Source organism: Diorhabda sublineata, chromosome X, assembly GCF_026230105.1.
Source record: "Diorhabda sublineata isolate icDioSubl1.1 chromosome X, icDioSubl1.1, whole genome shotgun sequence".
NCBI classification, from domain to species: Eukaryota; Metazoa; Arthropoda; class Insecta; order Coleoptera; family Chrysomelidae; genus Diorhabda; species Diorhabda sublineata.
This window is the reverse complement of record NC_079485.1, coordinates 10644135-10671614: the sequence shown is the minus strand read 5'-3', so window position 1 is coordinate 10671614 and position 27480 is coordinate 10644135. Positions and strand designations below refer to the sequence as shown.

The 27480-nt window shown below is 29.5% G+C and overlaps 2 protein-coding genes across 5 annotated transcripts in view; one reads left to right on the top strand and one right to left on the bottom strand.

The window, feature by feature from the left end:
* Positions 1-1362: 1362 nt before the first annotated feature.
* LOC130451759 (protein MON2 homolog) lies at positions 1363-19310 on the top strand. 2 transcript variants are annotated; one of them, XM_056790982.1, is made up of 15 exons: positions 1363-1768; positions 1821-1952; positions 2005-2187; positions 2595-2799; positions 4531-4697; positions 5023-5220; positions 6034-6283; positions 6421-6565; positions 8149-8570; positions 8900-9776; positions 11783-11945; positions 13724-15108; positions 15166-15582; positions 16471-16553; positions 18603-19310. In XM_056790982.1, the coding sequence occupies exons 1-15, from the start codon at positions 1649-1651 to the stop codon at positions 18782-18784; spliced, it is 4929 nt and encodes a 1642-aa protein (XP_056646960.1). In that variant the 5' UTR covers positions 1363-1648; the 3' UTR covers positions 18785-19310. The 2 variants fall into 2 exon arrangements, with proteins under 2 accessions (XP_056646960.1, XP_056646961.1); XM_056790983.1 differs by having other exon boundaries at positions 1382-1768; positions 6427-6565.
* Positions 19311-20722: 1412 nt separating this feature from the next.
* The window catches only part of LOC130451761 (epidermal growth factor receptor kinase substrate 8-like), a 44069-nt gene continuing 37311 nt past the window's right edge, over positions 20723-27480 (bottom strand). For all 3 annotated transcript variants that reach the window (XM_056790985.1, XM_056790984.1, XM_056790986.1), the window contains exons 9-11: positions 24330-24574; positions 24029-24202; positions 20723-21192 (exon numbers count right to left, since the gene is read on the bottom strand). In XM_056790985.1, coding sequence (XP_056646963.1) covers positions 21097-21192; positions 24029-24202; positions 24330-24574 — 515 coding nt within the window. In that variant the 3' untranslated portion in view covers positions 20723-21096. The remainder of the gene's footprint in view (positions 21193-24028; positions 24203-24329; positions 24575-27480) is intronic.

Below are 27480 nucleotides of genomic sequence, written 5' to 3'. Positions count from 1 at the left end.
ATATAAAAATCAGAAAATCGAGACTTTTGTTCTCTAACATATATTGTGTAGGTTAACGAAAGTAGTAGATAGTGTTTTACATAGTAAAGAAGAATTAGTGTTGTCCCAAACAAGATCTAAAATGAATGAGGGGGCAGAACTAACAGCTACTCCTCAAAATGAAGAAGAGACAGAGAATGAAAGTGCTTTTCGATCCTTCATCGTGGAAACTGTCTTACCTGTGATAGGTCAAAGCTCTTGATGATGCTTTAACAATAGTGTGGTTTAATCAACTTATGAAATTCTATTCTTAAATAAGCAGATATAAAAAATGTCTGCATTTCTATTCACCACTTTGTACTTTTCTATAACAATGAATATACATTGGATTAACACTCCCAATATCAACAAATCAATTCTGGATAAATTCGAACTATTTAACTTAATAAAACTTCTATCAATGATGATGTATTATGAATATTATATTAAAGCTAATTCATTTTTAGCATATATTTTTCTCTAAAAACCTTTATTCACTCATCCCCTGATACTCTCATAATGCTTATTGTACATTTGTAGTAATTATAGAAATATCGTTGTCCTCACAAAATTCGATAATTGGATTTGTGAAACATAAGCTAACAAAGGCAATTATAACAAAATCAAATAATAAAAAAGCCTTGGAATGGTCTTGTTACTGTTAAGGATTTGTATGGTTAAAAAATGCAGTACTTAAATGTTAAAAAGATAATTGTTAGAAAATAATTTACATTGTCAATATCCACGATTTGAATTTAATGTAAAATTTTATTTTAAGCATAATTATCAAGAATCGAAAATATAAAAGGTAATCTAGGAATCTAATCAGAATGGCAACATTAGCTAAGTTCTCAAGTTATATAGGTATGTTTTTATAATTGGAATTAGTTTACTGTCAAATTGGATCTGGATATTATTCAATATCTATTTCCAAATATTTACTCATAATTTAATTGTAACAATTTTTTTATTTATACTATGAACTTCACATAGACATGTATTGAAATGTTTTTGAATTTGTATTGCGCTGCCGACTCACTATACTTGTTAATCTATTAATTATTGCTGAAAATTAATCATTTTATATACAAATAATTAGTTTACTACTAATATTTTAACAAATATTTAAATTGACTCTTTAAATTCAAAAATAGTATCAGTGTAGCCATCTACTTTCAAGTACATGAAACTTTCAATTATGTGGTCTTTTTAATAAACATTTCAATTATGTATCAAAAAAAGTTTATGCCAAGTCGAATTGTATGGGGTTTAATTGCATTCAATAACACACTATCAGATAAAAAATACATTATATTATATTATTTATAGAAAAGAAGAATCGTAGAGGTGGGGTTTAGGTTAGTTTCTAACTTCATGAATGTATTTTTATAAATGTCAAATTAGTCAAATGGAAAGATCTAAATACAGAAATCAACTAACTGTGAAGATTTAGTCAGTTTTAATTATGTTTTGTGACATTAGAATTTCTTAACTGGAATGGAGGTGTTTATATTGCAATATTAAACATATTTCGTATTGAAGCTAAATTAAATTACGGACAACTGACAAGTGCCAGCTCATCTGTGTTTATGAAGATTTATCTTTATTGTGATGAAATAATTGCAAAAGAATGGCTTATGAGGGAAGTACACATAATGTAGAGCTTTCTCCGGCCTTTATTGAAACTTTACAGAGTGATTTTAAAAGTCTCTCTTCAGAATCCAAAAAGAAATATCCCCAAGTGAAAGAGGTAAAACTTATTTTGTTATTGAAATATACATTACAATTATTTTACGTTGTAGGCTTGCGAGGAAGCTATTAATAAGTTAAAAAGTACTCAATCTTCACCACAAACGTCAATATATTATGTTGTCAACCAAATTATCTACCCCCTTTCTCAAGGTTGTGAAACGAAGGATGTTAAACTGATAAGAGTAAGTGTTTTGAATATATAAGTTTCAATATAGAAAGGATTATGTCTTGTAGCTATGTTTACAAATAATGCAAAAACTGATAACTCATCAATTAGTGGATCAAAAAGGTGCTTTATACATTACTGATACATTATGGGCTCTTATGGAACTGGGTATAGAAGAGGTCAAAATATTGCAAACCGTTACTCTACTATTGACAACAAACACTGTAGTTCATGGTGAAACTTTGGCAAGGGTAAGTAAAAGCATTTTTTCCTATTGAAATAATAGTTCATTGATCACAGTGGTTTGTTTTCAAAATGTGTGTATGCCTTGACTCACTAAATACATTTGAGCTTTCTCTTCATTTAGTTTTTATATTTAATAGATACCTATTGGAAACTTGAATTTAGAAAGGATATTTAGACACTGAGATGCTAAACATAAGTAATTCAGCTTAGAGAATTTGTGCCCAAATGAATATGTTGAAAAAACTATTTCAATATGTCCTTTAATTATAAAATGACATATTGTATTGTTGATAAAACAATACAATACTATTTGGGTGGTGTATAATGATCACATTTCAATATCTATTAATGGAGTAGACTCATTTTTCACAAAAAACCTGTTTAACTATCAATTTAATCTATATTTTTATAGACTTTAGTACTATGTTTTCGACTCCACTTTGCAAAAAATTCAACAACTATAAATACAGCTGGTGCAACTGTAAGGCAATTGGTATATCTTGTATTTGAAAGAGTTGTATCTGAACATGAACAATTTTCGAAAGCTGAAAATTTGCCTCAGAGAATACCTATCAACTTTGAAGATTTGAAAGTTCCTAGTGGGAATCCACCAAAAGGTAAGGAAATAAATATACAAATTATAGTTATCCATTTGTACTTGGAACATTTTGAATTGATACAATTAACCAAACATACTTTTATTACCTAATTGTTTACTGCATAACAAAATAGCAAACTTAATTGTACTTTGGACCAGCTGATATAAATAGAAAATTGAAATAATGATAGATTATGTAAGGCTGATTTCTTATTTTGCAGTAACAAGAGAAAGTTCATAACATTAACTAATTATAGAAATATAAACCTAAGGAATAAGCTGGGTGGTTTACTTAGAAAATGCGGAAAAGCCCTTTACAGTCTCATGACTATCTGCACTAAAATGTAGTAATTATGTTATTCACTAAATCAATCTTTGTTTCGTTTGCAAATTATAATAAATTTCAGAAATACATCTCAGTAAAATACTAAATTTCAGTTTTAAATATGCAATGACATTTCTTTATTGCGACATTTCAAGCTTAATCATTTAGTTCATTATTGATTTGGTCATATCTGCTTTAATGTTTGCTGTTAGTAATTGCAACATATCTATTTGCACATTTTATGTTTTTATGTAGTAAATAATATAATAATTGTTGGTTGTGTCCGGTTTATATTTAGATAAATAAGATAAATATTACTATTCAAGATTAGATCTATATAACAAATGTTTATGTAATTACTCTATTATTCACTCCTTTGTCCATTTCAGGTTAGCGTCATTGTACAGTAAGACCCCACTTAATGGGGTTGGGGTAAGATGGATAGAAAATTAGTTATGTATTTAAATTAGGAATTATGGCTTTTAATAATTAACTATTTATCTTACAAAAGTAAAAAAAATATAAACAAATATACTTATAAAAACAAATAAAATTCCAAGCCATACAAATCATTAAGTCTATTTTGTTTCTAATTTTCTGCCTTTTTGTTAAGATGCAGTTTGCTGTCACATTTTGCGTTCTGTTAGAAATTGTTGATAAAGCATTTATAAAACCCCGCCTTGATTTTGAATTGGTCCATAATTTCAGTTATAGTGATCGAACTCCTTTTTACAAATGCCATTGAAAATTCTTATTTCTCTTCTTTGAAATCACTGTTATCTGTTTAAATGTTCATGTTCATGTAATAAGCCTTAAAATTGAATATAACTCCTTAGTCCATTGGTTGGATTAGGGCAGTTATTTTAGACAGCAAGAAAACCACTTTGACTGGAATACATATTGTTAAGTCTTATACATTTGTTGGGTGGCATGGAGCATTATCAATGAATAGTAGTGCTTTTTTTGTTAAAGTTTTCTAATTTCACATAACGTTTATCAGATGAGGAGAAATGTTCAGTGAACCAATCCTGGAAAATATTCATAGTTATCCATGATTTTTTATTAGACTCTCAAGTCAGAGATAATGTTGATTTAGATATGTCTCCATCGCTATTGGGTTTTTGGAGTGATAAACTTATAGTGGTTTTCATTTGAAATCTCCGCTTGTGTTACACACAGTAGATCTTTTGCAGTTTTAAATCCTGGGGCTCGTTTCTCGTCATGGGATAGAAATGCATTCGTACAGCACCATATCAAATAGCACAACTAAAGTGCTTCGGACATATTTGTAAACCTAGCGCTGCGCACAATTTCGGGGAATCCTCGGGTTGAAATAAAACAGCGCTAAACGAGAAAGCGTCAAGTGGGGTCTTACTTTACTAGATTTAAAATTATATTGAACTTCTAATATTCCAACTGTTACAGGCTTACCACCATGTGCTGGAGATGCGTTTTTACTATTTCAAGATTTAGTACAATTAGTAAATGCAGACCAACCTTTTTGGTTAATTGGCATGACAGAAATGACAAGAACATTTGGCCTAGAGTTACTGGAATCAGTATTAACACAATTTTCTTTAGTATTTTATAAGGTAAATTAGACTTTCAAGTAAAATATAATACAAAGTACTAAGCGTTCTGGAGTGTGAGTTTTTATATCACATTTTTCATATATTTCGATTTTATGGAAGAAATCATACAAATTGTTTTATTTGTGCTTTCTTTTCCAATAGGTGCTCTTTTAATAATAATAATAATAACAAATACCACTGACCTTTAATTTGTTAAACATATTTTTTAATGTAATTTTTCACACTTTCATAATAAATAAAACAAATAGCATATGTTATTTACAAAAGAGTATAGATTTTTAGGTTCTTAGTACTAATCTATGTAATAACTGTTACTTATTTATAGAATGTTGAATTCAGCTTCCTTCTTAAGGAGAGAGTATGTGCTTTAGTCATAAAATTATTTTCCCCAAATATTAAATACAGAAGCAATGTACCAAGCAGTATTCAGCAGGCTACTCCATTTGAAAAACCATACTTTCCAATTAGTATGAGACTACTAAGAGTGGTATCCGTTCTTATCCAAAAGTACCATAGCTTACTGGTAAGTTTTAAAAATCAACCTAATGCATGAAAGATGTAATTTATATTGTGAGAGAAATCAGAAAATCAGTACTTAGTATTAACAAACTTATAAAGTTTAGACTTCCGCCCTAGATCCATACCAAATAGGTCCTACATCATCAGCGCCAATTGTGTATGAAAGCGACCAACCTGTTTTACAAAATGATACTGGCTAGAGTGACTAGTTGCTACTTCGAAATTATCTTCACAATACCGATTACATATATTCGAAAGAACTTTTTTTTATGTTATTGTTCCTCTTTAAGGCATTACACCACTATTTCTGTATTTTCTCTCCTTTTGGTACACTAATGAATACTTTATTTGGTGTAGTTATTATCGTATTTATACAGTTTGGCACAATATTTATATCGAATATTTCGAGCAGAAATTTCAAAAAACAGATAGTATAGCAAAGGCGTAATATATCTTCTATGTGAATTGCAAAATTTAAATTTGTCCCTTTCTGAAACATAATAATTCAAATGTCGTTTCCAAGCTCATTATTGTTAGATTCAATTCATTAATCATAGTGATAAAAAAGTATTCCATCTTTATATAAATATATTTAAAAAAGAGTGTTTGGTTTGAATACTTAATGGCATTTTCAATTCTTGATGATTGTTGTCCAATATTACAGGAATCACTTCTCAAAATCTCACAGTTAACAGAGTTATCAGAGCATGATCATGACTTATTGTAATGTACAGCTTTACATTATTCTGAACATGAAATTAATTAACTCAATCTTGAATTGTCTTATGATTACAATTTGTATTAATATTTTTTGTAGGTGACGGAATGTGAAATATTCTTGTCTTTAATTGTAAAATTTCTGGATCCTGACAAACCTACTTGGCAAAGGTCACTTGCACTAGAAGTTTTACATAAAATGACTATCCAGCCGGAACTGTTGAACTCATTTTGTGAATGTTATGATTTGAATGTACATACAACAAGCATTTTCCAAGATATTGTGAATTCTTTAGGTGCCTATGTACAATCTTTATTTGTTAGCCCACAATTGCAGATGGGAGCAGGCAGTAAGTATATAATTTTATTTCATGATGATAGTTTTTTCACTCCATTAAATTTATATATATAAAATATTCATACAATTAATGAAAACATTTTTAAACCAAATTCAACTTAATATCGTAAATTTTCTAATTTCTTTTAGTTCCAGTAGTACAAGGTCAGCCTCCTGTGTACCTTGGAGGCTTACCAGCAGGGCCCGGAGTTTCTCCCCAACCAGGCTTTCTTTTGAGAGGAGTATGGTTACCTATTGTAGCTACATTCCCCACTGGACAAACAAAATCTACTTAGTGAGTATTACAACAATTTGTTTCTTAAAAAGTTTATAATTAAACGGTTTTATTGTTTAACTGTTTATTCGCATGACACAAATAGTTTTGTAATTGAAGGAAACTATTTCATGACTTTCATTTCCAAATCTTTGGTAAAGATATCAAGTTTCATCATAAATATTTTAATATTTTCAAACAATTAGTCCATGGGTATGAAGTTTTGTATTCAGTTCATTAAAATGCTGATTAAAAATGTTCATTAAATCATTTAACCAATGTATATTGGAAAATTCATCAAAACTGTTGTCTTTTTCAATTAAAAAAGCTTAATTTCTGCTAATAATGTTACAAAGCGATTAAGAACTTGACCGAAACTAAGCAATTGAACATTGTTGTATGTTAAGATCCCTGAATACTGACATTCAATTTCTTCTAAGAATTGTGCAAATTGTCATTTATTAAGAGTTCTAGCGTTTATAAAGTTGATAAGTTTTGTTACAATTGACATTGCATTAGAAAAAGTTTTTAAATCTTGCTTCGCTCATAAAACTTGCTGGTGTATTATACAATTAAATTCAATCAGAGAATGTCAAATGTTTTGCATAAGATACTTAATAAATCCAATGTTTTTCCTACAATACAAGGTGCATCATCCGTTGTTACAGGAACCATTTTCTTTAGGTCAGTATCCATTTCTTTGAATACAGTATCAAATTCTTTAAAAAATTTTCAGGCCGCTACACTTCCCTTTCAATGTTACTAGTTTTATTAACTCTTCTTTCATTATATTTCCTGACTTATACCGAGCAAAAACAGCTAATTGTGCATAACCATTTAAATCATTACTCTCATCTAAAGCAATTGAATACATTTCTTCATAATTTAAGTTGTTATGTATTTGAGAAAAAATTTTTTTCTGATTCTATTACTCGATCTTTAATTGTGTTGTGGTACGGTAGATTTCTTCAACAACTATCTATGAACTCTATAGTTTTCCAATCATTGGATTGTATGTGACTATTTTTAAGAAGATAGAAAGAATATTCACTAAGCTATCATGCTATCATAGACTCCTTTAGATCTATGTGAGAGAAATATCCCACTATGTATTTTGTTATATTTCTAAGGGATTCTGCAACCATTTCGATAAAAGCTACAAGGTGACTTGACGTTTTCTCACCTTATAATAATTATTGTCAAATGTCAACCAACTCACACAAAACTTGAACAAACCATATAGATCAGTGATGGCGAACCTATGGCCATTCAATTCTATGATTTTAAATGATATGAGTTTAGTTAAAAAAATTTATTCACTGAACTTTACTTAAGTATATAATAATTATTTGACGTGTATACATACATAAATAATAATTAATAACAATATTGTTAATAAATACTTACATCGAAATGATCTTCACGTTTGTTATCTTGTTTGGGAGCTGTTGGTACTGAATTCAAAAAATTCAATTTTGAAACAACTTTTGAATTATCGTGAAAACATATATGATTTTTTCCATTTATCACGAAATAAAAAATTTCAAAAACCCAATTTCACTTGTGTATATAAATATTGACATAGCAATATGATTCTATTTTAGTTTGGAAATGCTGGATAAAATAGAACCCCCCATAGTTCCAGATGGTTATGGCATATCAGTAGCTTACGCATGTTTGATGGAAATCATCAGATCTCTTCAAATTACCATAAATCCTCAACATCTTCCAGAGGAACCTGTGGTGCCTAAGAAAGAAAATAGTAAAGAGTTGAATTGTCAGCTTATCAACTCCAGTTGGTGTGGATTGTTGGCTGCTTTAAGTCCACTTGTTGATGCTAGTACTGAAGAATCTGTATCTGAGAACGTTTTAAAAGCTATTCAGACTTACACTTCCTTGTGCGGAATGCTTGACTTACACACTCCAAGAGATGCTTTTATAACTGCAATCTGCAAATCTTCATTACCACCACATTACGCACTAACTGTTTTGAATGCTGTTACTTCTGGTGTAAACCTTAGACAAGGTAAGTGTATCAATACTTTCAATCAATTGAAAATTATTGTAATAGAATATACAAAAACAGAGTTACTGAAAATATAGAACTAAAAAAATAATGTATATGTAAAAGTTAGGTGGTACTTTAAAATGGACTGTTAAACATATTCATAAATTGTAAAATGAAAAATTTGTTAAAATTTCAATAATTTCGAAAATTTTAATTCAGTGGTTAGAATTTGATTGAATTTTATCCTAGTATATCGTAAAATTCGAAGGTGATTGGTCCAGATATAACATAAACAATGCATTAGTGTTTGAATAGATAAACAAATTATCATTTTCATACATTTCTAGCGCATAGAGATAGTCAGGATATAAATCTTCCTATGGTAGTCCAGTATGGTGAAACAGAATATCGTCAACAAGTTGTAGCAGTTGGTACTCCTCTTCCAACGTCATCAATTCCAGCAGGTACTCAACAAGGACCTGTGATGTTAACAGCAAAAAATTTACAGTCAATGAGAGCATTGCTAAGCTTAGCACATTGTCATGGAGGTATTTTAGGTACATCTTGGCATTTAGTTTTAACTACTTTGCAACATCTTGTGTGGATATTGGGCTTAAAACCGTCAACTGGTGGCAGTTTGAAGGCTGGTCGACCTACAGCAGATACTAATGCTGTTATTACCAGTTCTGTTATGGACAACTTGCCCGTTTTGTCAACAATGCTGAGTAAATTGTTCGAATCTAGTCAATATTTAGATGATGTAGCCCTACATCATTTGATAAGTGCTTTGTGTAAACTGTCACAAGAAGCTATGGAACTTGCTTATTCAAATAGAGAACCATCATTATTTGCTGTTGCTAAGCTTTTAGAAACAGGGTTAGTAAATATGTCAAGAATTGAGGTACTTTGGCGACCTCTAACAAATCATCTTCTAGAGGTTTGCCATCACCCTCATATTAGAATGCGTGGTTGGGGAGTAGAAGCTATAACATATTTAGTAAAGTCTGCTCTACACTATAATCACGCTATACCCCTAAGGGAAAACCAGAAACTTCAAACATTGCTTTTGGGACCCTTGTATGAATTATCTTCAGTGCCCCATGGAGATGTTAGACAAAAGCAATTGGAATGTGTGTTACAAATTTTACATACTAATGGAGAGACACTGTCACATGGTTGGCCTCTAGTTCTGGGTATTATTGGAGCTGTAAATGACCAACATGGGTAAGTTTGTATTATTTGCAAAACCATATCTAAACTCCGTCCACAGCTTTTAAAAAAACTTGCAAGTTTTTGATTATCCAATAAAAATAGTAATAAAATAGCATGATACACACACAGCGGTATGCCTATGCGCAGACATGCGTGTTCTCTCTCGCACAATGTCATATAATATAATTTCCTGCCTGTTCCGTGAAAAAAGATCTATTCAAAATATGATTAGAAAAATTATGAAAGTATTCAATTTAATAATATTGTTTTTGATATACTTTATTTATTTCTTTGAGCTAATAATATGTAGGTAAATAAAAAAATGTTTTAAACCTAGACACTTACATTATATGGAACTACTTTCTTTGAAATGAATAGAACAAACACGCGCTAAAATAAATACCACATAGAAAAGGGGTATCATATCTAAATATTTCCAACCAGACTGAAACCGTTTTGGTCTATAATTTCACAAGTGAATCGAAAACAACATAAGTATAATTATTGGAAAAAATAGGAATTGCATGTGTTATTTTGTGATTTACGACATTCATTCACTATATTTTTAATTTATTTTATACTCCCAACCACAGGATCCTACCCACTGCTTTCTCCAAGTCTTTTTTTGTGTCTTTGGTATTTAAATTAGTGTTTTTGCATGTAGCGATGATATTATGATCTCATAATAGAAAGTACAATCTTTAAAAGAACATAATAACAGTTAGTTCAACTCTATGCTGAACACAAAAAATATCAAAAACCCAGTAAATACGTACAACTCCAACCCTAATCTCAATGGCCAATAAAGCATTCGGATTCCAGCATAACGTTATGCGCAAGGTATATCACATTGAGCTGACTATTCAGCATAACGGTGTATGTGTATCGTGGAAGCTAGGCCATAATTGTTAAAAGTGTGTGATTATACCAAACATATTCCAATGTAAATCCATTGAAACTTTCAAACTTCGATTCTGAAAAGTTAAGCAAAACAGTTTTAAAAAATATTAATTTTCGAATAAGTATGAAGAAGTTATAACATGCCATTCGGCTTGTTACGTTATATATATATATATATATATATATATATATATATATATATATATATATATATATATATATATATATATATATATATACAGTGCTTTTCAGATAAAAGTATCCACCTTTAATAACTTTTGTAATAATGGTATTCAGAAAAAATCCAAAAACACGTCAATTTATGTTGGAAGGGGCAAGCATTATGGCTTATTTAAACTTACTGGAAAAGCCACCCCCTCACCCCTAGCAGCCCTACTCATTTTGAACACTTATTGTAACTTCATAATAAATAGCACAGTTAAAAAGATTAAAGAGTTTGAACTGTTGTACAACCCATTTTAGTACAGGCAAATAAGGTGAAAGTAAATAATAAGTAAAATTTGTGCTCTTAAAAGAAAAATTGTTTATCTCATAAACTAACCACTTTAACCTACAAGTATTATACATTTTTGAAATCAGCTCAAAGAGGAGTATCCAAATTTTACATAAAAAATATGAAAAGTAATTTAAAAAAATAAAGGGGATGCTGCTAGGGGTGAGGGGGTGGCTTTTCCAGTAAGTTTAAATAAGCCATAATGCTTGCCCCTTCCAATATTAATTGACGTGTTTTTGGATTTTTTCTAAATACCGGTATTACAAAAGTTATTAAAGTTGGATACTTTTATCTGAAAAGCACTGTATATATATATATATATATATATATATATATATATATATATATATGTATATTAAAGATAAGACTGGGACTTATCTATGGAATTCCGGGAATCAGAACTGACTCCTGTGCCACAATTCGTAAACAAAGGAACATTCAAACATCCAAAATGTTTGAATAAAAACGTAACAACTGAATGGCATGTGTTAAAGTAATATATTTTCATCCATTAAAACAGGAAATTAGTTGTACAAAAAAAATGATAGAAGTTAACAAAACCATGTTTTTACCTATAAATATTAAAGCAACTTTGCACTTTCAGGGAAAACCTCATTCGTATAGCATTCCAGTGTCTCCAGCTAGTTATAACAGATTTTTTACCTGTGATGCCATGGAGATGTTTACCTTTGTGTGTAGATACTGTCTCTAAATTTGGTTCTCAGACACAAGAATTGAACATATCTTTAACAGCAGTTGGTTTGATGGTAATGTAGATTATTTAAACTAATATTGTTAGTAACCATTAATTTTCATCTAATTTTTTCAATAAATGTGTAAATAAAATCAAGCCCAAAAATTCTGATTCAACATCTGTTACACTAATTAACTGACCTAAACTTATTATTAGAATAATATAGAAAAAAGTATAAGTAAATATTAACTACATCTACTGCTATTAGAAGTTTAAGATAAGACACCAACAAATTTTACAAAACTAGCGTCTTTGAAGGCGTTAACAACTGACAATATTGATATCTTATTATTGCGAAAATACATTTTACAAATTAAGTATAGATAAAAGGAATAGCAAGCAAAAGACAATACAGATCACTTTGAAAATCAACAATATTTTAAAACCAAATGTATCTGTAATCATCGAGATTATGTCAAAATACAAAAATGGAAGTTGTATACTCTCATCCCAAGCACAATTTCTTCTTCTTTCTTTCATAATAGGTCTAATGAATGTTTCTTTTTCGATATCTTTCCTCATTCTGGCTCTAGATTGTCACTCCACCTCTTTCCAACTCCAAGAGTTGTTTCATTTTTGATGTTTCTGGTCTTGTTTCTGATATCTAGGTCTGATTACAGTACAATTTAAAAACATGGATTATTTAATTACAATTACTAGGATCTTAATTCATATTTGTAGTAGAGTTAACTGTGCCCTTGTTTCAAGAAGTGTAACTACCAAAGAAAACAAACTTTTGCGAGTTATTAAATCATATTATTATGGGAAATACAATTTCTAAGCCAACATATAGTAACAAAATTGTGAACCTACTAGATTTATTTATTACCAAAGTACTGTCAACCGATTATATGTAGTTAGGGAGTTTCCATTTTTTTAACAGTAAGTACGAATATTATAACTAACAACCAACTAGTAAAATTTCAGTAAACTTGTTGATAGTACCCTTTAGAATGTACCAACTTAAATTGTAGAAGAACTATAAATCTTGTTCTAGATACTTCTAGTTGTACAAAATATATTCTGTAACAACAAAAATATCACACAGCATAAAACAGCAAGATATACCAGATAAAAAATTACATACATTACGTATTTGAAATGTAAAAACTAAGGAAAAATTAATATTTCTTGTTGAAACAAATTTCTATTCTGATTTTATCATATTTTATATCATATCATATTTTGATGAAGACTAAAAGAAATCAGAAGAGGCTTAAAATTAAGAACATTTAGAGGCATAAAAATTACCAATTTTTTGCTATTATTATAAAATATTATATCTTCAAAAAACATTTGTCTAACAGAAAAATATCTAATGAGAGCAAACATAGAACTAGGTTAAGTAAGTACCTGAAAAAAAGTAGTGAGGGATAGGAACGATCCCAAAGTTCATTAATCAATTGAAGTATTGTCGTAACCATAGGTAAAGAATTTTGTTTTTTGGTTATTATTTTTTTACACAACACCAAAAAAAATTAGATTAAATCTGAAAATCTTATATGTTTTTTGCTAAATTGTCTTGATTTTGGGTCTCTTCTAATCAACAATTTTTTAAAGATTTTAAAACATGTGAAAAATTAACGTTTTGATGTATTTGGGTTTTTATCAAAATAGTTTTATTTTTAATCAGAAGAGATCTAAAATTAAAACAATTTAACAACAAAAGCATAATTTTTATAGGCGTAAATAGTTACAATTTGATAGTATCATATATTGTATTCTACATATTTATTTCAATATTAGATATGAAAAAAAAAATTCCAATTTTCATTTTTTTTTTCATTTCAGTGGAATATATCAGATTATTTTCACCAGAACCAAGGAAAACTCAGTCAAGCTTCTAATGAAGACAACACCGTTTTGCCAGACTTTCCAGGAACACTTAACATGCCAAGTTTTGACAAACTTTGGATGTGTCTGTATGCAAGGTTAGGGGACTTATGTGTAGATAGCAGACCTGCCGTCAGGAAATCGGCTGGCCAAACCTTATTCTCAACAATATCTGCTCATGGTAGTTTATTAAAACAGTCAACATGGCAGGTTTTGCTTTGGCAGGTCTTGTTTCCTCTATTAGATAAAGTTAGAAGCCTTTCTAATTCTGCTAGTAGTGAAAAAGTAGATGCCGGAGGCAATATTTTGATTCACCATACAAGGAATACTGCTCAAAAACAGTGGGCTGAAACTCAAGTGCTTACATTGTCAGGAGTAGCTAGAGTATTTAATACCAAGAGACAACTCCTCCAAGCTTTAGGAGATTTTCCTAGAGCCTGGTCTATTCTACTAGAATTCATAGAAAATGCAGCTTTAAGTAAAAATAATGAAGTGTCCATAGCAGCTCTCAAATCCTTTCAAGAAATTTTATTTCTTAACAAAAATCAAAATGGTGACAATAAAATATCATGCGATGATAAAGATATTTGGGTTGTTGCGTGGAAAATTTGGGTAAAAATTGGTACAGAGATTACTGTACCATTAATAGAGCAAGAGACACAAGAAGATTTTTATATTCCAAGTCAGACGTTTCTTACAGCTTTAGTACAAATATTTCCAAATGTATTTCAGCATGTAAAAATCACATTTACTTTAGAAGATTTAAAACAGTTAGGTGCTGTCCTTTTAAACGCTGTAGGCATTCCTGTGTTTGGAGAAACTCCATACATAATCTCCACTTCCTCAGATATTACTTTAACACCGTTACATGATGGAGTTTTGCATGTTATGGAATTATTGCAGAAGGAAGCTCTACTGAAAAATAATTCAAAAATGATACCTGAAATATTCACCTTACTATTGTCATTTTCAAAGTTCACTTGCTCTCCTCCAACTTGTTCTAAAGTAGAAAATAAACATAATAAAATGGCAGATTGGGTGACAATGAACTATGTGCCATTTGGAGAAAAAGCTATATCTATGGTTGTAAAACTGTATGAAAAGACTGCTGAAAACCCTGAAGTAATTACAACAAATATATTGAAAGACATTATTGTAACGCTCCATACTCCTTTAGCTCTTAAGTACAATTGTGTATCAAACAGTATATGGAAATTAGCGGCTAATAGCCTGTTGACAGTACTTAAAGTTGGGCTTAAAGTCGCTAGAGGTCATGGAAATCAATTTGCAACTATGTGGAACGAACTTTACAATACACTCAATGACTTTTTATTTCCAACCACGTGAGTATATTTTCATTTATTTATGATTAGTAAGGAAAAAGTTCATCTAATTTATAGATGCGCTCCGGGAGAAAAAGGCTTAGATGAAATGGTTTCTGACGAGGCAACAGATTGTCAAATAATAGATTTATTACGTACTGAAGTCTTACCTTATTCCAAAAATATTCCAAAAGACTTTATTATGCAAGTTGTGATTCTTTTAAATAAAGGATCCATCCATTCTGCTACAAATGTCAAAACTGATGGCGATATTGAACTAACGCTCAGAGAAGAATTTGCAAAAACGTGTTTTGAAACATTACTTCAATTTTCTTTGATTGATGGAGCAAACAATGGACTCTTAACTAGTAGTGATGATAAAAACAATGGTGTTGCTGGACATTTGGCTGTTACATCTTTATTACATCGGTTTCAAGAAGTTTTAAAAAAATACATCGAAGATGAAAAACTTAGTGGAAAATGTCCACTGCCACGGTAAATTTTCATTCATCAATTGTTATTTAATTTATGCATATCCCTTAGATTTTGAAAAAACAAATTCTATTAAAATTCAACGCCATTAACAACCAACTAACCTCACCTAACCTACAACTTTCAACTTCACTTAACGACCTAACCTATAAACTTTATTGTCATTTATATTCAAACTAATGAATATTAAACTACATCCAGAACGACCTAACCTATTGAAATTTAATGTTATCCATAAATTTACAAATCAATATTAAACATCATTCACTGAAACTTATCCTTTTCTAACCTATAAAAATTCAAAGTCATTCATAATCTAATGAAAATTCCTATAGTAACCAGAATCAATAATTCAATTAATCAATATTTCTATCAACGTCAATTTGAATATTGAATTCTATGAGTTTAAAAATTTTTGCAAGCATTAACAATATCAAAAATCGCAGGAGATCTTAATTAATTTTCGTAAGTAAAATTTTATTATTGTTATACATATTTCTTATATTGTATTTGACCATAGTTTCAGTCCCAGACGATGAATACATAAGTATTCGAAAGCCCGGAAAATATATTAAAGTTAGTCCACTTTGATGTTTCCTTGCCACGTTCCCAATAAAAAACCGCTCATATATATATATATATATATATATATATATATATATATATATATATATTCACAATAGATACTGTCATCCTGGCTATCCTAAAGGGATTCTACAATAAAATCTACAAAGCCAGATTGAAAATGACTCAATGATAGTGACATTCTTCAATATATGTATAAATTGGTTCAAATCAGAAATGATCAGTTATTTTATTACAAATATAGCTACAAAACATTAGTTTGTCTTTAAATTTTTCTAGTTAATAGACATTATATTAAATTTGCAGATATCGACTATCCGAGATATCTTTTGTACTGAAAGCCCTAACAACTCTAATAGTTTCTATGAAAAAGGCAACCACTGTGAAAGGTATGTATATTTTTCTGAATCATATTAAAATTTTGAAATGTCATTTTAGAAAATTAATTATTGGGAGATTCTCAGAAAGAATTATATTTATTTTAGTAACAATAGGGTACTTGCATTTATTTAAAAGTATTTATTTTTTTGTTTATTTTATAAGTTCTTTATATGAAATAATGTCAGAAAATAAAATATTTTACTAAAAATGAAAAATTGATATCTAAATATTTGATTGAAAATCGCAAAAATTTCAAATTTTAAACTACATAAGAAAACAATTCTTATGGGTTTTCAGTTGTAACGTCATAAGTTTAATAAAAACATTGAGCAGTTGTTTGCTTGATGATTATGAGGTTATCGTTGCCGGCAATATAACATGTGATGTTATAATACAAATAATATTTATTAGTTACGTATAAATAAAATGTTTTTCTCTATGTAAGAATAAAGTGAATAAACCATTTATAGGTTAAGTTCTTGCATGTTACAATCACTTTAAAAATTGAAAGCAAATCAAACTTAATTGCTATAAAATAAGTTAAATTTGAATCTTACTTACATTACATTGATCCTGGCAACAAAAGAATCATATCTCACAGTATCGTCAAAGCGACCAACAATTAACAGACCATTTTTTTGTATATTCGAATTTCTTAGCATCATACAAAAACTTTGTCAGGTGTTTTAGTCGTGGTATTTTTATATCCTGGCACAAAACACGATTTATATACCATTTTTCAGATTAATCAAAGTTTAATGATAACGCTTATTCAAAAATAACTAAGAGAATAATTGTCGTATTTACTTTGTATCATATGTTCAAGGTTTATTTTATACCTATGACGTCACACAATATGTCGGCCTTACTGAAATGTTTAAACTAATTACAAAATTTTTGAAATTTCAATAATTCTTTTCTCTATAAATAATTGATCAAAAAATGAACAAAAATATATAATAAAAGTTGTATATAAACTATCCAAAATTCAAACCATGCAAGTATTCTATTATGGCAACTGTTCTGGATTTTTCCACATGTTCGAAAAAAAAGTCCTATAAAAATGTTAGTGAATTGCCGTTAAATTACATATCTTCATATAATTCACAACTTATTACTCCAAACGACTCTCTTTTCTAATGATATTATTCAACTGCATAAACTTCTATTGAGTTCAGTCATATCAACGTTTTCATTATCATTTAAAGCTTCCCTTTCATGGTATGGTCCAAGCGCTTCAATTTTTCAGTTTAATTTTCTGTACTATTTGATGATTTTTAACTACTTATATTTAGAGATTTTGAATTCAATGTCCACCTTTTACATGTATACATCTGTATTGAAAATGAATATTAATTGCGCTGATAAATTTACAGAGATTATATATTTTTGTCATAGTAATTCATATTCTTCTTTCTCATTATCAAGATTATTTTTTTTCCATTTCATGAATTGTTCATGATTTATTAACGTATAAAATTATTTGAATATAATAATATAAATAAAGTTATTCATTTCAAATGTTCAATGTTCAGCTTTTTGAAAGTTTCAAAAATGTATACCAAACAGGAGCTCAAGCATACAAATATTTTTCTTCTTGGACTGTCACTATTTGTAAAACTAGGGATAAGTATAACAAATCACTTTGATGGTTTTTGTTCTCTTTAATTGGTTTCTTCAAATCGTTGATTTGAAGGGAAAAGTTCATAGGATTGGATAAAAGATTCATTGATGTAGCTAAACCATAACTTATTAAATGGCAATTGGAAGTTTTGGCACAAACTGTAAATCTATATTTATTATGTAGATGTGTTTTATACACCAATTGATCAAATGGAAAATCTTAAGATTTAGACGTATTTATGTGAAGTTTATCAACTAAATAGAGAATAGAATGACAGTTTCACATCTTGAATTGTTTCTTATCATAACAGTTTCCCATCTTGAATTGTTATTGGTCTTAACAGTTTCACATCTTGAATTTCCTTTTATTTCTGAATAGCTATAAAATTTTTATTGCATATTCATAATGTTTCATTATTAAATTTTTGCTTCAGAAGACAATAAAGCTTGGGAACAACTCATAAATCTCTACCCATATCTAGTGGAATGTACAACAACTTCCTCCACTCAAGTGTCGAGACCATTGAGAGAAGCTTTACTACAATTCTGTGATCTTTTACAACCACCACATAATAGAAACAATAATGTTATTAAGATTCCAGATTCATTAATATAGTATTATCATTTTCGTACCTGTACAAAGTCGTCATATCTGTAACCATATTACACAAATTATAATCAGCACTGGGATTTACTTATGGACGTAATGAAATTTAATGTTTATAATAAAATACACTTGAATCCATACCAATGAAGGTAGATTATCAAAAAGGCTGTGCTTGGTGATAGTGTAATATGAGATAAAAGGTTAAAAGCGGTATACTTTTTTTGATGAAATGTAAAAACGAAGGATATTCTTTTGATTTCTAAATAGTACGATATCCATCTGCAGGATTAGTGCGCTCTTCGGTTTTTTTCTAAAACCTTAAAACCCAACTCTCTTTTACTCTAACTTAAATATTTATCATCTTTAGCAGCTAGTAACCCTTATTTGCGACCGGATTTAATTAGGCCACCATATATTATAATAAAATTAACTTTAATTTATTATATGATTAATAAATGTACTTTATAAACTTATAAATGTATCGAAATCATACCTATTGGCTGCGAAGAGCTGCGGCCAGATGCCTAAGGGCAACCGTGATGTTTTCGAATCTTTATATAAATTGCCGTGGTGTAGACGAGATTTTATTTAAAAAAAATTGAACGAAATTTTTTCTCAAAAACAAATTAAAAGTAAAAGAGGTCAAATTAAGATAGACAACCTGATAAATATATATTCTCCTAATTATGCATAAAAATTTGGGTTTTAGCAAAAAACCAATGAGCGTACTAATGATGCAGCTGGATCTTAGACCAAAAGATATTCATATGCATTCGCGGTTCTCAAATGAAAATAAAACTAATTTCATTTCTTTTAGTCGAAAGAGAGGGATAAAAAATAATTTGGTGTCAAAGAAATACTTAGAACACATTTGAAAATAAGATTAGCCGTGAAGTTGAGATAAAAATGCAACTCCCTAGTAACAAATATTATAATTTTATCACTTGAAATAGACGTTACTGTATAGAATAAAAATATATTTTTTTAAATGTTTGCTTGACTTGACGAATATAATGAGCATGCATTGATCCCTCAATAGTTCTTTGGAAGATGCGATACCACCCATTTCAAGCTATTCTTTTGGTTTTCACTACAACAAAACCTTGACTAATATTGCTTAATATATATATTTCACTAACTTCTACCATGAACCAACACTTACTTTTCTCAATAAATGACATAAAAAAGGAATAGAAAGAGAAAAACGGTGATGTTTTTGCTCTTGCCGCCTAAATTGACATTTTTGAAATAGCATAGTCACCTGCGACAATAGTACTTATCACGTACACAGTTGCTAAAATTCTGTGCGATTGATAGTTGTAAGTACGATGAAATATTATCGTTTGGTCATTGATGGGCAACGACATATTATTAGGCCTATTCGGCTGATAATTTTTATTTGAATTTGTCGTGAATTGTACAGCTTTGCTATAAATATTACGTAAAACATTTTTATTAAAACGAATTATCCTTTCTGATAGTCTACTAGAGTAATGAATCTATAAATTTTTTATCAGGACCAATTTTTTCAGTACTAAATTACATATTTGTAAAATAATGTACATCCGTCAAAATTCATTATCTCACACTTTAAATTCTGTTCAACTATTTATATAGACCAGTAGATTTTAGCAGTAGAGTCCCACTGCTGAAATTGTTTTGTTTTTAGTATAAAAAGAACGTTGTTAATAAATATTTGAAACCATTGCTAAAGCATATATCGCTGTAGAAACTTTATTTGCTACATTCATAAATAAATTATTAATTGTACAATTTTGTTGTAACTGCCGCGAATCCACATTATCATCATCCCATAGCATAAACTGTTCCTCAAAGTTCAATGACACGCCTACAGGCGTGGTATTTTGAAAATTTACTTGTTTAAAATGAGAACTTAATACAAATCCTAGTAAAGGGTGGGAAAGGTAAATGGAATAAAACAATAGATTCAAAACAGTATTTAATCAAATTTAAATATATTTTCCACGTGAAATAGATACAACCCATGTTAAGTCTGATCAATGGCGAGTATAAAGTTGATATAATATTTGATATGTTATATATACTTCTACAATATCTTGGAACATTTGTCAATGGCCTTGTATTTCAGAGCAGTTAAACAAATCGTTTATACCAAATAAATAACTTATTACTACAATTTATGTTGCAAGGTAAGCGTGTGTTGTAATATTTTCTTTCTAGAATGCATCTATTCATTTGTTGAGAATGTATAATTTTTTCTTGGAGATTGTGACAAATGTACCTCGATAGTCAACAATTAATAACGGAGCTACAATTAGTGTAAACAATAGTAAATAAAATCACAATTCTTCAAATGTGTCTTTCTTTGAGTTTTCAATCTTCTGTCTTGCTTTTGCCAGAATAGCTTGCAGCTCTGTTGTTCGTACTGTTTGATACTGAAACATGATTTACAAATCCTTACTAATATTATAAATGTGAATGTAAGTTTGTTTGTTATGCTTTCACGCGAAAACTACTTAACCGATCATCATGAAATTTTGTACACACATTCTTGGGGGTATTATAAGTAACGGTAGGATATTTTTTATGAAAAAAATTATTTTTCACGAAAGACAAAAAAATTATTTGCAATCTAGCAGTCCAGTAATGAATTTTCAATCCTGAGTACTGTAATACCGTTGCACTGTATTACCGACGGTCACGTCAATATCCAATCCAATTGACTATAGTTTCAGCTGTTTGTAATTTTTCTATATTTATTGTTATTTTGTTCTGTCATTGTGTATGCAGTATAAAACTTTTTGAATTTTTTAGGTTAGATGTCATTTTTGAGGTTAGATACTATTCTTTGTTTTAGATCTTACTCTTTGGTTTTAATTCTTACTTTGTTCTTCTTTATGCCTCGAAAGCGGAAATATGATCTATCCAAAAATTCGTCGCGGGCTCGTGCAGCAAAAGTTGCACGAAATCACGCAGAAGACAGCAGCAAGCAGAGCGACAAGGTGTTTTGAGAGCAGCTTAAACTCCTCTTTAGGCACGATTTCGTTCAGAAGGACAAGCCACGCTGCAGGTAGCTAGAAGAGCGATAGAAACACCAGGACAATCGCAGGTGAGAAGAATTCATAATACAGAAATGCAGACCACGCGCCGTAAGGATTGGTCGGTATTCAATGGTACTGGGTTTCAATATGATCCCTCAATTGTTAATGTCACTATTGCGATGCTCTGGAATAGAAAAATGAAACTGTTGGCATGTCCTGTTTCAGTGGTAAAGTTTCACTTCCATTACTTGGTGAACCAAAAAAGCCTTTAAAAACTTTATTGTTAAGTATTACAGATGAGTCGAAGCAATTTTTGAGCAAAATAAGAAACTATAACTCTTGATTTCAAATGACATTGTTTGGAGTTTATAAAGAGATAAGAATGCCCGGATTTTCACCAACTTTTACTGTACAAGGGCAGATATATCATGGTCTACAGAAGTCAGGTCTAACTTCCCAGCCCTATGAGATAACAATTAATCTGAATGATGTAGTTAAATATTGGAAATGTATTTGTTCATGTATGTACGGTAGAAAGAGACTTGCATATCGAGACGAAACTACCAAAAAGGGACACAAGAGTTTTATTGGCCATTAGAATTGAACGTTTGTAACACTACAATTTTTACCACGTTTTTATTGTTTTCGAAATGCATATTATGGATGTGATAACAGATGTCGCCCACTTCGTAATTTTTGCGAATAAATCTATTTCAACTTTTGAGGTTAGGTGTCATTTTTTGGTTAGATGCTATTCATTATGATTCCAATTATTCCCACTGAATTTCGTAGATTAATACTCTGCATTTATATCTTTTGAAATTGTTAAAATTCAATATTATTTATTTTTGTTACAGAGAAATATGTCTTAACGTTTGTTGTAACATTTTAATAAAGTTCTAAGTTTTTGAAACTTCATGGTATGTTGTAATTTTTGAAAATTGATAATCCCAGCCAAGCAATAAAATATAGTTATTATATTGATTGATTTAACTCTATTGTAATGATCTCTAATACTATAATGGCTTCAATGCGAGCTAAGCCGCTGGCAAAAGCTAGTACATTTAATAAATTAATCTTGGAAAATAAAAAAGTTGCGTTATAGATCTTTTTAAGAGCATGTTAGTGATGAATGCTCATCAATACTTCCTATATCCATCAATACAATGTATTTTTATGTAATTAATGTTTCGGATACATAACTTCGAACGTCATCTGCTGCCGACGTGATCATCATCGATTGGTGAAAATTTAAGTTTTTCACTTATTGTTTAGCTTAGTTTTCAGCGTATAGAAGCAAAATTGTCAAATTCTGATTAGGTTTCTAAGATAAGAAACTATAGGGCTTTTCGAAAACTTTGTTAGCCTAATCATGACCTGTATGTTTGGAAAAGAATCTACCCTATTTAAGTCTCTTGAATTTCAAAAATTATCAATTTTCCTTATATGGTAGTCTATTATAAAGGCTTGCGGGTTTTATACTTTATGGTTTTTCAATATTAACATAACTTATTGAACAGTTGAATTTATAATACAACTAAATAAATGTCTACAGATACGAAAAACTGTAGAGGTATCAACGTGAAATAACAAAAATTAACACATTAAATTGAAGCAATACCAATCAAATGTTTTTGTAGGTTGAGTTTTAAATTTAAAATTTTCACTAAAAATTAAACGAGACATGATAAAACAACGTTCGGAAGCTGTGATAAAAATATCCTGGATCATAATTTCCGAAAAGTTCTTATCAGTATGGAAGGTCTTTTGAAGACGACTAATGAGCACGATTATTGGCAAATTTTTATTCATCGAATCTCTCGTAATTTGGATATCCAATCTAAAAATTCAATTTATATATTTTTTGATGATTCTGCTTAGAAAATTTAATGATAAATATATATCTCTGACAGATATAGAAAAGCAACGCTGTAAAGTGAAACCAAACAGAGACCGAAAAAACTACAAATATCAAACTGGTTTGAAACTCAAATATAATATTTACATCACGTATGCTACCGACATTTTTTACTTAATAATGTAGCATTCCGAACGGTTCATGTGGGGTTTGAGAAATCATATCTAACTCCACCAGTTAGACAACAAACAATGCTGCTTCACAAAGCACTAAAATATATTTAATCTATAAATATGTTGATCATTATTGAAAAAACATTTTTCTGTTATCATTTTATGATTGAGGAGATAATGTAGTATTAATGATACTTACTCCACTTGTGGATTTTTGGATACTAATCTGAGAGAACAAACGTTTCCCTTCATTTTTTCCACATATTCTTTCAAGTTCGGCTTTTTTAACTTCGAATAGATGATGACCATTGACCCCTTTAAATTTGTTCCTAATATTTTCGTTAAAACCTTTAGCTTCTAACCAATCTTGCACCTATAGGAAAATTTATATACCCATTCAGCAAGTTAGTAAACTGATTATGTAAGTAAATTTTATTGTCTTTGAGAATTTTCATGCCATATGATTTTCTTCATGTACACAATTATTTAAAACCTCTTACCTCAGATGGATTAGATTTTTGGTTGATATATGTTTCTGGAGTTTGCTTGATGTCTAAATATCTTTGTTTATTTCTGTCTCGAACCAAAGTTAATACACTGGTCAATTCTTCTTGCAAGTCATTGGACATCGTGGACATTAATGACTGCCTGGATTGTGTTCTCTTTATAGAAGTAGGTGTAGCAGGTGCAGTGGGAAGGGGAGCAGGAGGGGGAGGTGGTGGTGGAGGAGGAGCAATTGGACTATCTGCAGAAATAATTCTATTAGCACAACGTATTTTTCTGGAGGTTTCCCAAATTAAGCTATTTGGTAACACACACACACAAGCACAAATAACTGCATTTATGGTTGTATTTATTGAAGTCATATTACATGTTCAATAATAGATGTATTTATGAGAGCTCAGAAACATATTTACACTAAATAATTGTAATTTTTTCAAGTTTATGTGCTACGGACTATTGCACATTTTCCTACCAGCTGAAGTCTAATTGTTGCTATTGAATCGTGCATTCATCCAAACTCTTGCATTAAAAAAACATTTGTTAGAAATACGTTTCTGAGATTAAATGGTAAATTTTAAAATGATCAGCGTTGTATAAGCTTAAATATGTAAATATGAACCCAAACATATTTAAAATTACGATATATTTACGACTAAAAACAAAGCAACGTACTAGACAAAGTAAGCGTTTCTCAGTATACGTATCAAAATTGTGTAAAAGGTATTTGAAGTTAGGAGCCCTTAAAAACGGACAAAGGCAAAGCTATAATTTATGTAACAGAATCGCTTTGTGATAGGGAATATTAGAGCGAAAACTAGCAATTCGAAAAAAAAAATATATTGGAAGATTGTACAGCACAAGACAGTTTCGAAGGTTTTTTGAGGTAAAATGAAATCGACCGGCTAATTTGGTATCTTAAATACTTAAACTGAAAATTCCAGAGATATATTCCAAAAATAATGAAGGATTTGTTTTGGGGAAGTATTATGAACGGAACAAAAACTTGTTTGCTTCCCATCCAACAACTTTAGCTGGTAGTAAATATATTGACTGATTTGGTGTTGTTCACACACCATTTTAATGTATTTGTGGCATTAGCAAATTCATTATTTTTTATGAGACTCTGTTTTTGAGGCATCCTTCAGTTAGAAGATGATTTAAGGTGAGGCTGTAAATAAGAATGATGTTTTCAAGTTGAAGAAATAAATTTTGTAGTGCGTTAGAATACAGTAATTACTGCTAATAAAACCAATTAAGACCTAACAATTTAGAATGTGCAAGATGGATCAAATAAACCAAATACGAAATTTCAAAGTTAATCAGAAATAAAAGAATCGTTTTCCAGTAACTTTTCAAGTATCTTGATAATATAAACTATGTGGTTGGAAAAAGTCCACAAATAATTTAAGCAATACAAGGTTTAGGTGGCATATTGTTGCTCTCAGTGTAATGTGATCGAGTCAAAAAAAGACCTTTTAATTATTTATTGAAAATAAATTGAATAAGCAGCAATTTTAAGAGCCGTATCGATGTTAATCTAAATAATTTAAGCTGAATGTTTCCCATATGTTCCCTTACCAATTAATTAATCACAAATCGCACTTAGAGTTAATAACTCATTAACGTGATCAAGTTTTAATAGCTTCGCTTTTAACAGCCCGTCATTTATATCCAATAACATTCTAAGATCCACTCATTATTCTTAAATAGTTAAGTACAAGGAATAAAATCGAATACTAATATTCAATTACTGATTAATATGCATCTTGCTTTTGATCAGCTATACCACGGAAGCATCTAAAATTCTAAACTATTATTTTTAATTGTTTAAATACAACTGTGAGAATCTTGAAAAAATATGGATAAAACTGCATTACGTTTTTGCAAAATTCAGTAAATACACAAAACTGCTTCATATCGAGAGCTTGGATTAGTCATGAATGAATAAGTTTTCAATATAGAAATGTAAGCATGAGGAAACAGAAGACGGTTGCCGGCCGACATGCTTAATCAGCAGATGAGATATTATAAAATAACAGAACACATGTTTTTCACGACTTTTGTATAGTAAGATCTTTATTGTAACCTTTGTTGTAGTAAAATCTATTTAAGTACTATTGAAAATCCAAAAAGTTTGTAATAAATGTATTTTTTGTTAAATTAAAATTTTTGCATTTTCTATCTCAAACTAAATTGTTTCTACAATGTAGATGTGTACTAATTTTGCTACAACACATTTTATGTACTTTTTATTACATAATATATTATAGATCATATTTAAAATTTATTGTTAATGGCAAAAAACTAGTAAATTAAATTTTATTTATTTATCTCCGAGCGGAAATTATCTCACCCAGTTAGGTAAACATATAGGCAACTTCCCTTAGTATTAATGGCACATTAAAAAAAGATCCACAAATTCCGTTATAAAATTCTAGGAAATTATATTATTGACATTGGCTATGTTTTTAAAAGTATACATTGAGGCTATCCGGAAACTATGATTGGATTAATACGATCATATATGTACAAAAAGTAATCAGGATCACTGTTCAGTTTCAAAACGACAATGGACGGATTATAATAAGAAGTTAGATTAAAGCCAACAACTATACTTTGAACCAAATATAAGATGAGTTGGTTTTTCTTAGAATTTTACAAAAAAATGCAATTATATATAATATCTACAGAAATGATGAAATAAACAATATATTGGTAAATAAATTTATTCATTTGTATAATATATTGTATACAAATTGATATTTACGTATTACTTTGAGTTAGTACAAAAATTCATACAAAGACAAATATTAAAAAATAATCAAAATATATACATACATAAGTGGAATTTCATAATACACCTAGACTAAAAAATTACATAACTTATTCATGTAATGAAACAATGATTCTTTCTGTGGTGAGCAATGTTCATAACTTGTATTCACCAATTAATGTGAACAGTGAATCCATTATTGTATTTGTTTGAAATAACTTTAATTTTGTTGCTTTTTTGACATTGTGAGTACCTCTGCTTAATAGACAACCGATTCAGTAATCGAAAAAATTTATTGCAATATAAATTACTACTAAATTGTAATTTCTGAAATATTCATTCTAAACAGGACTTGTAATAACACCACACTAACA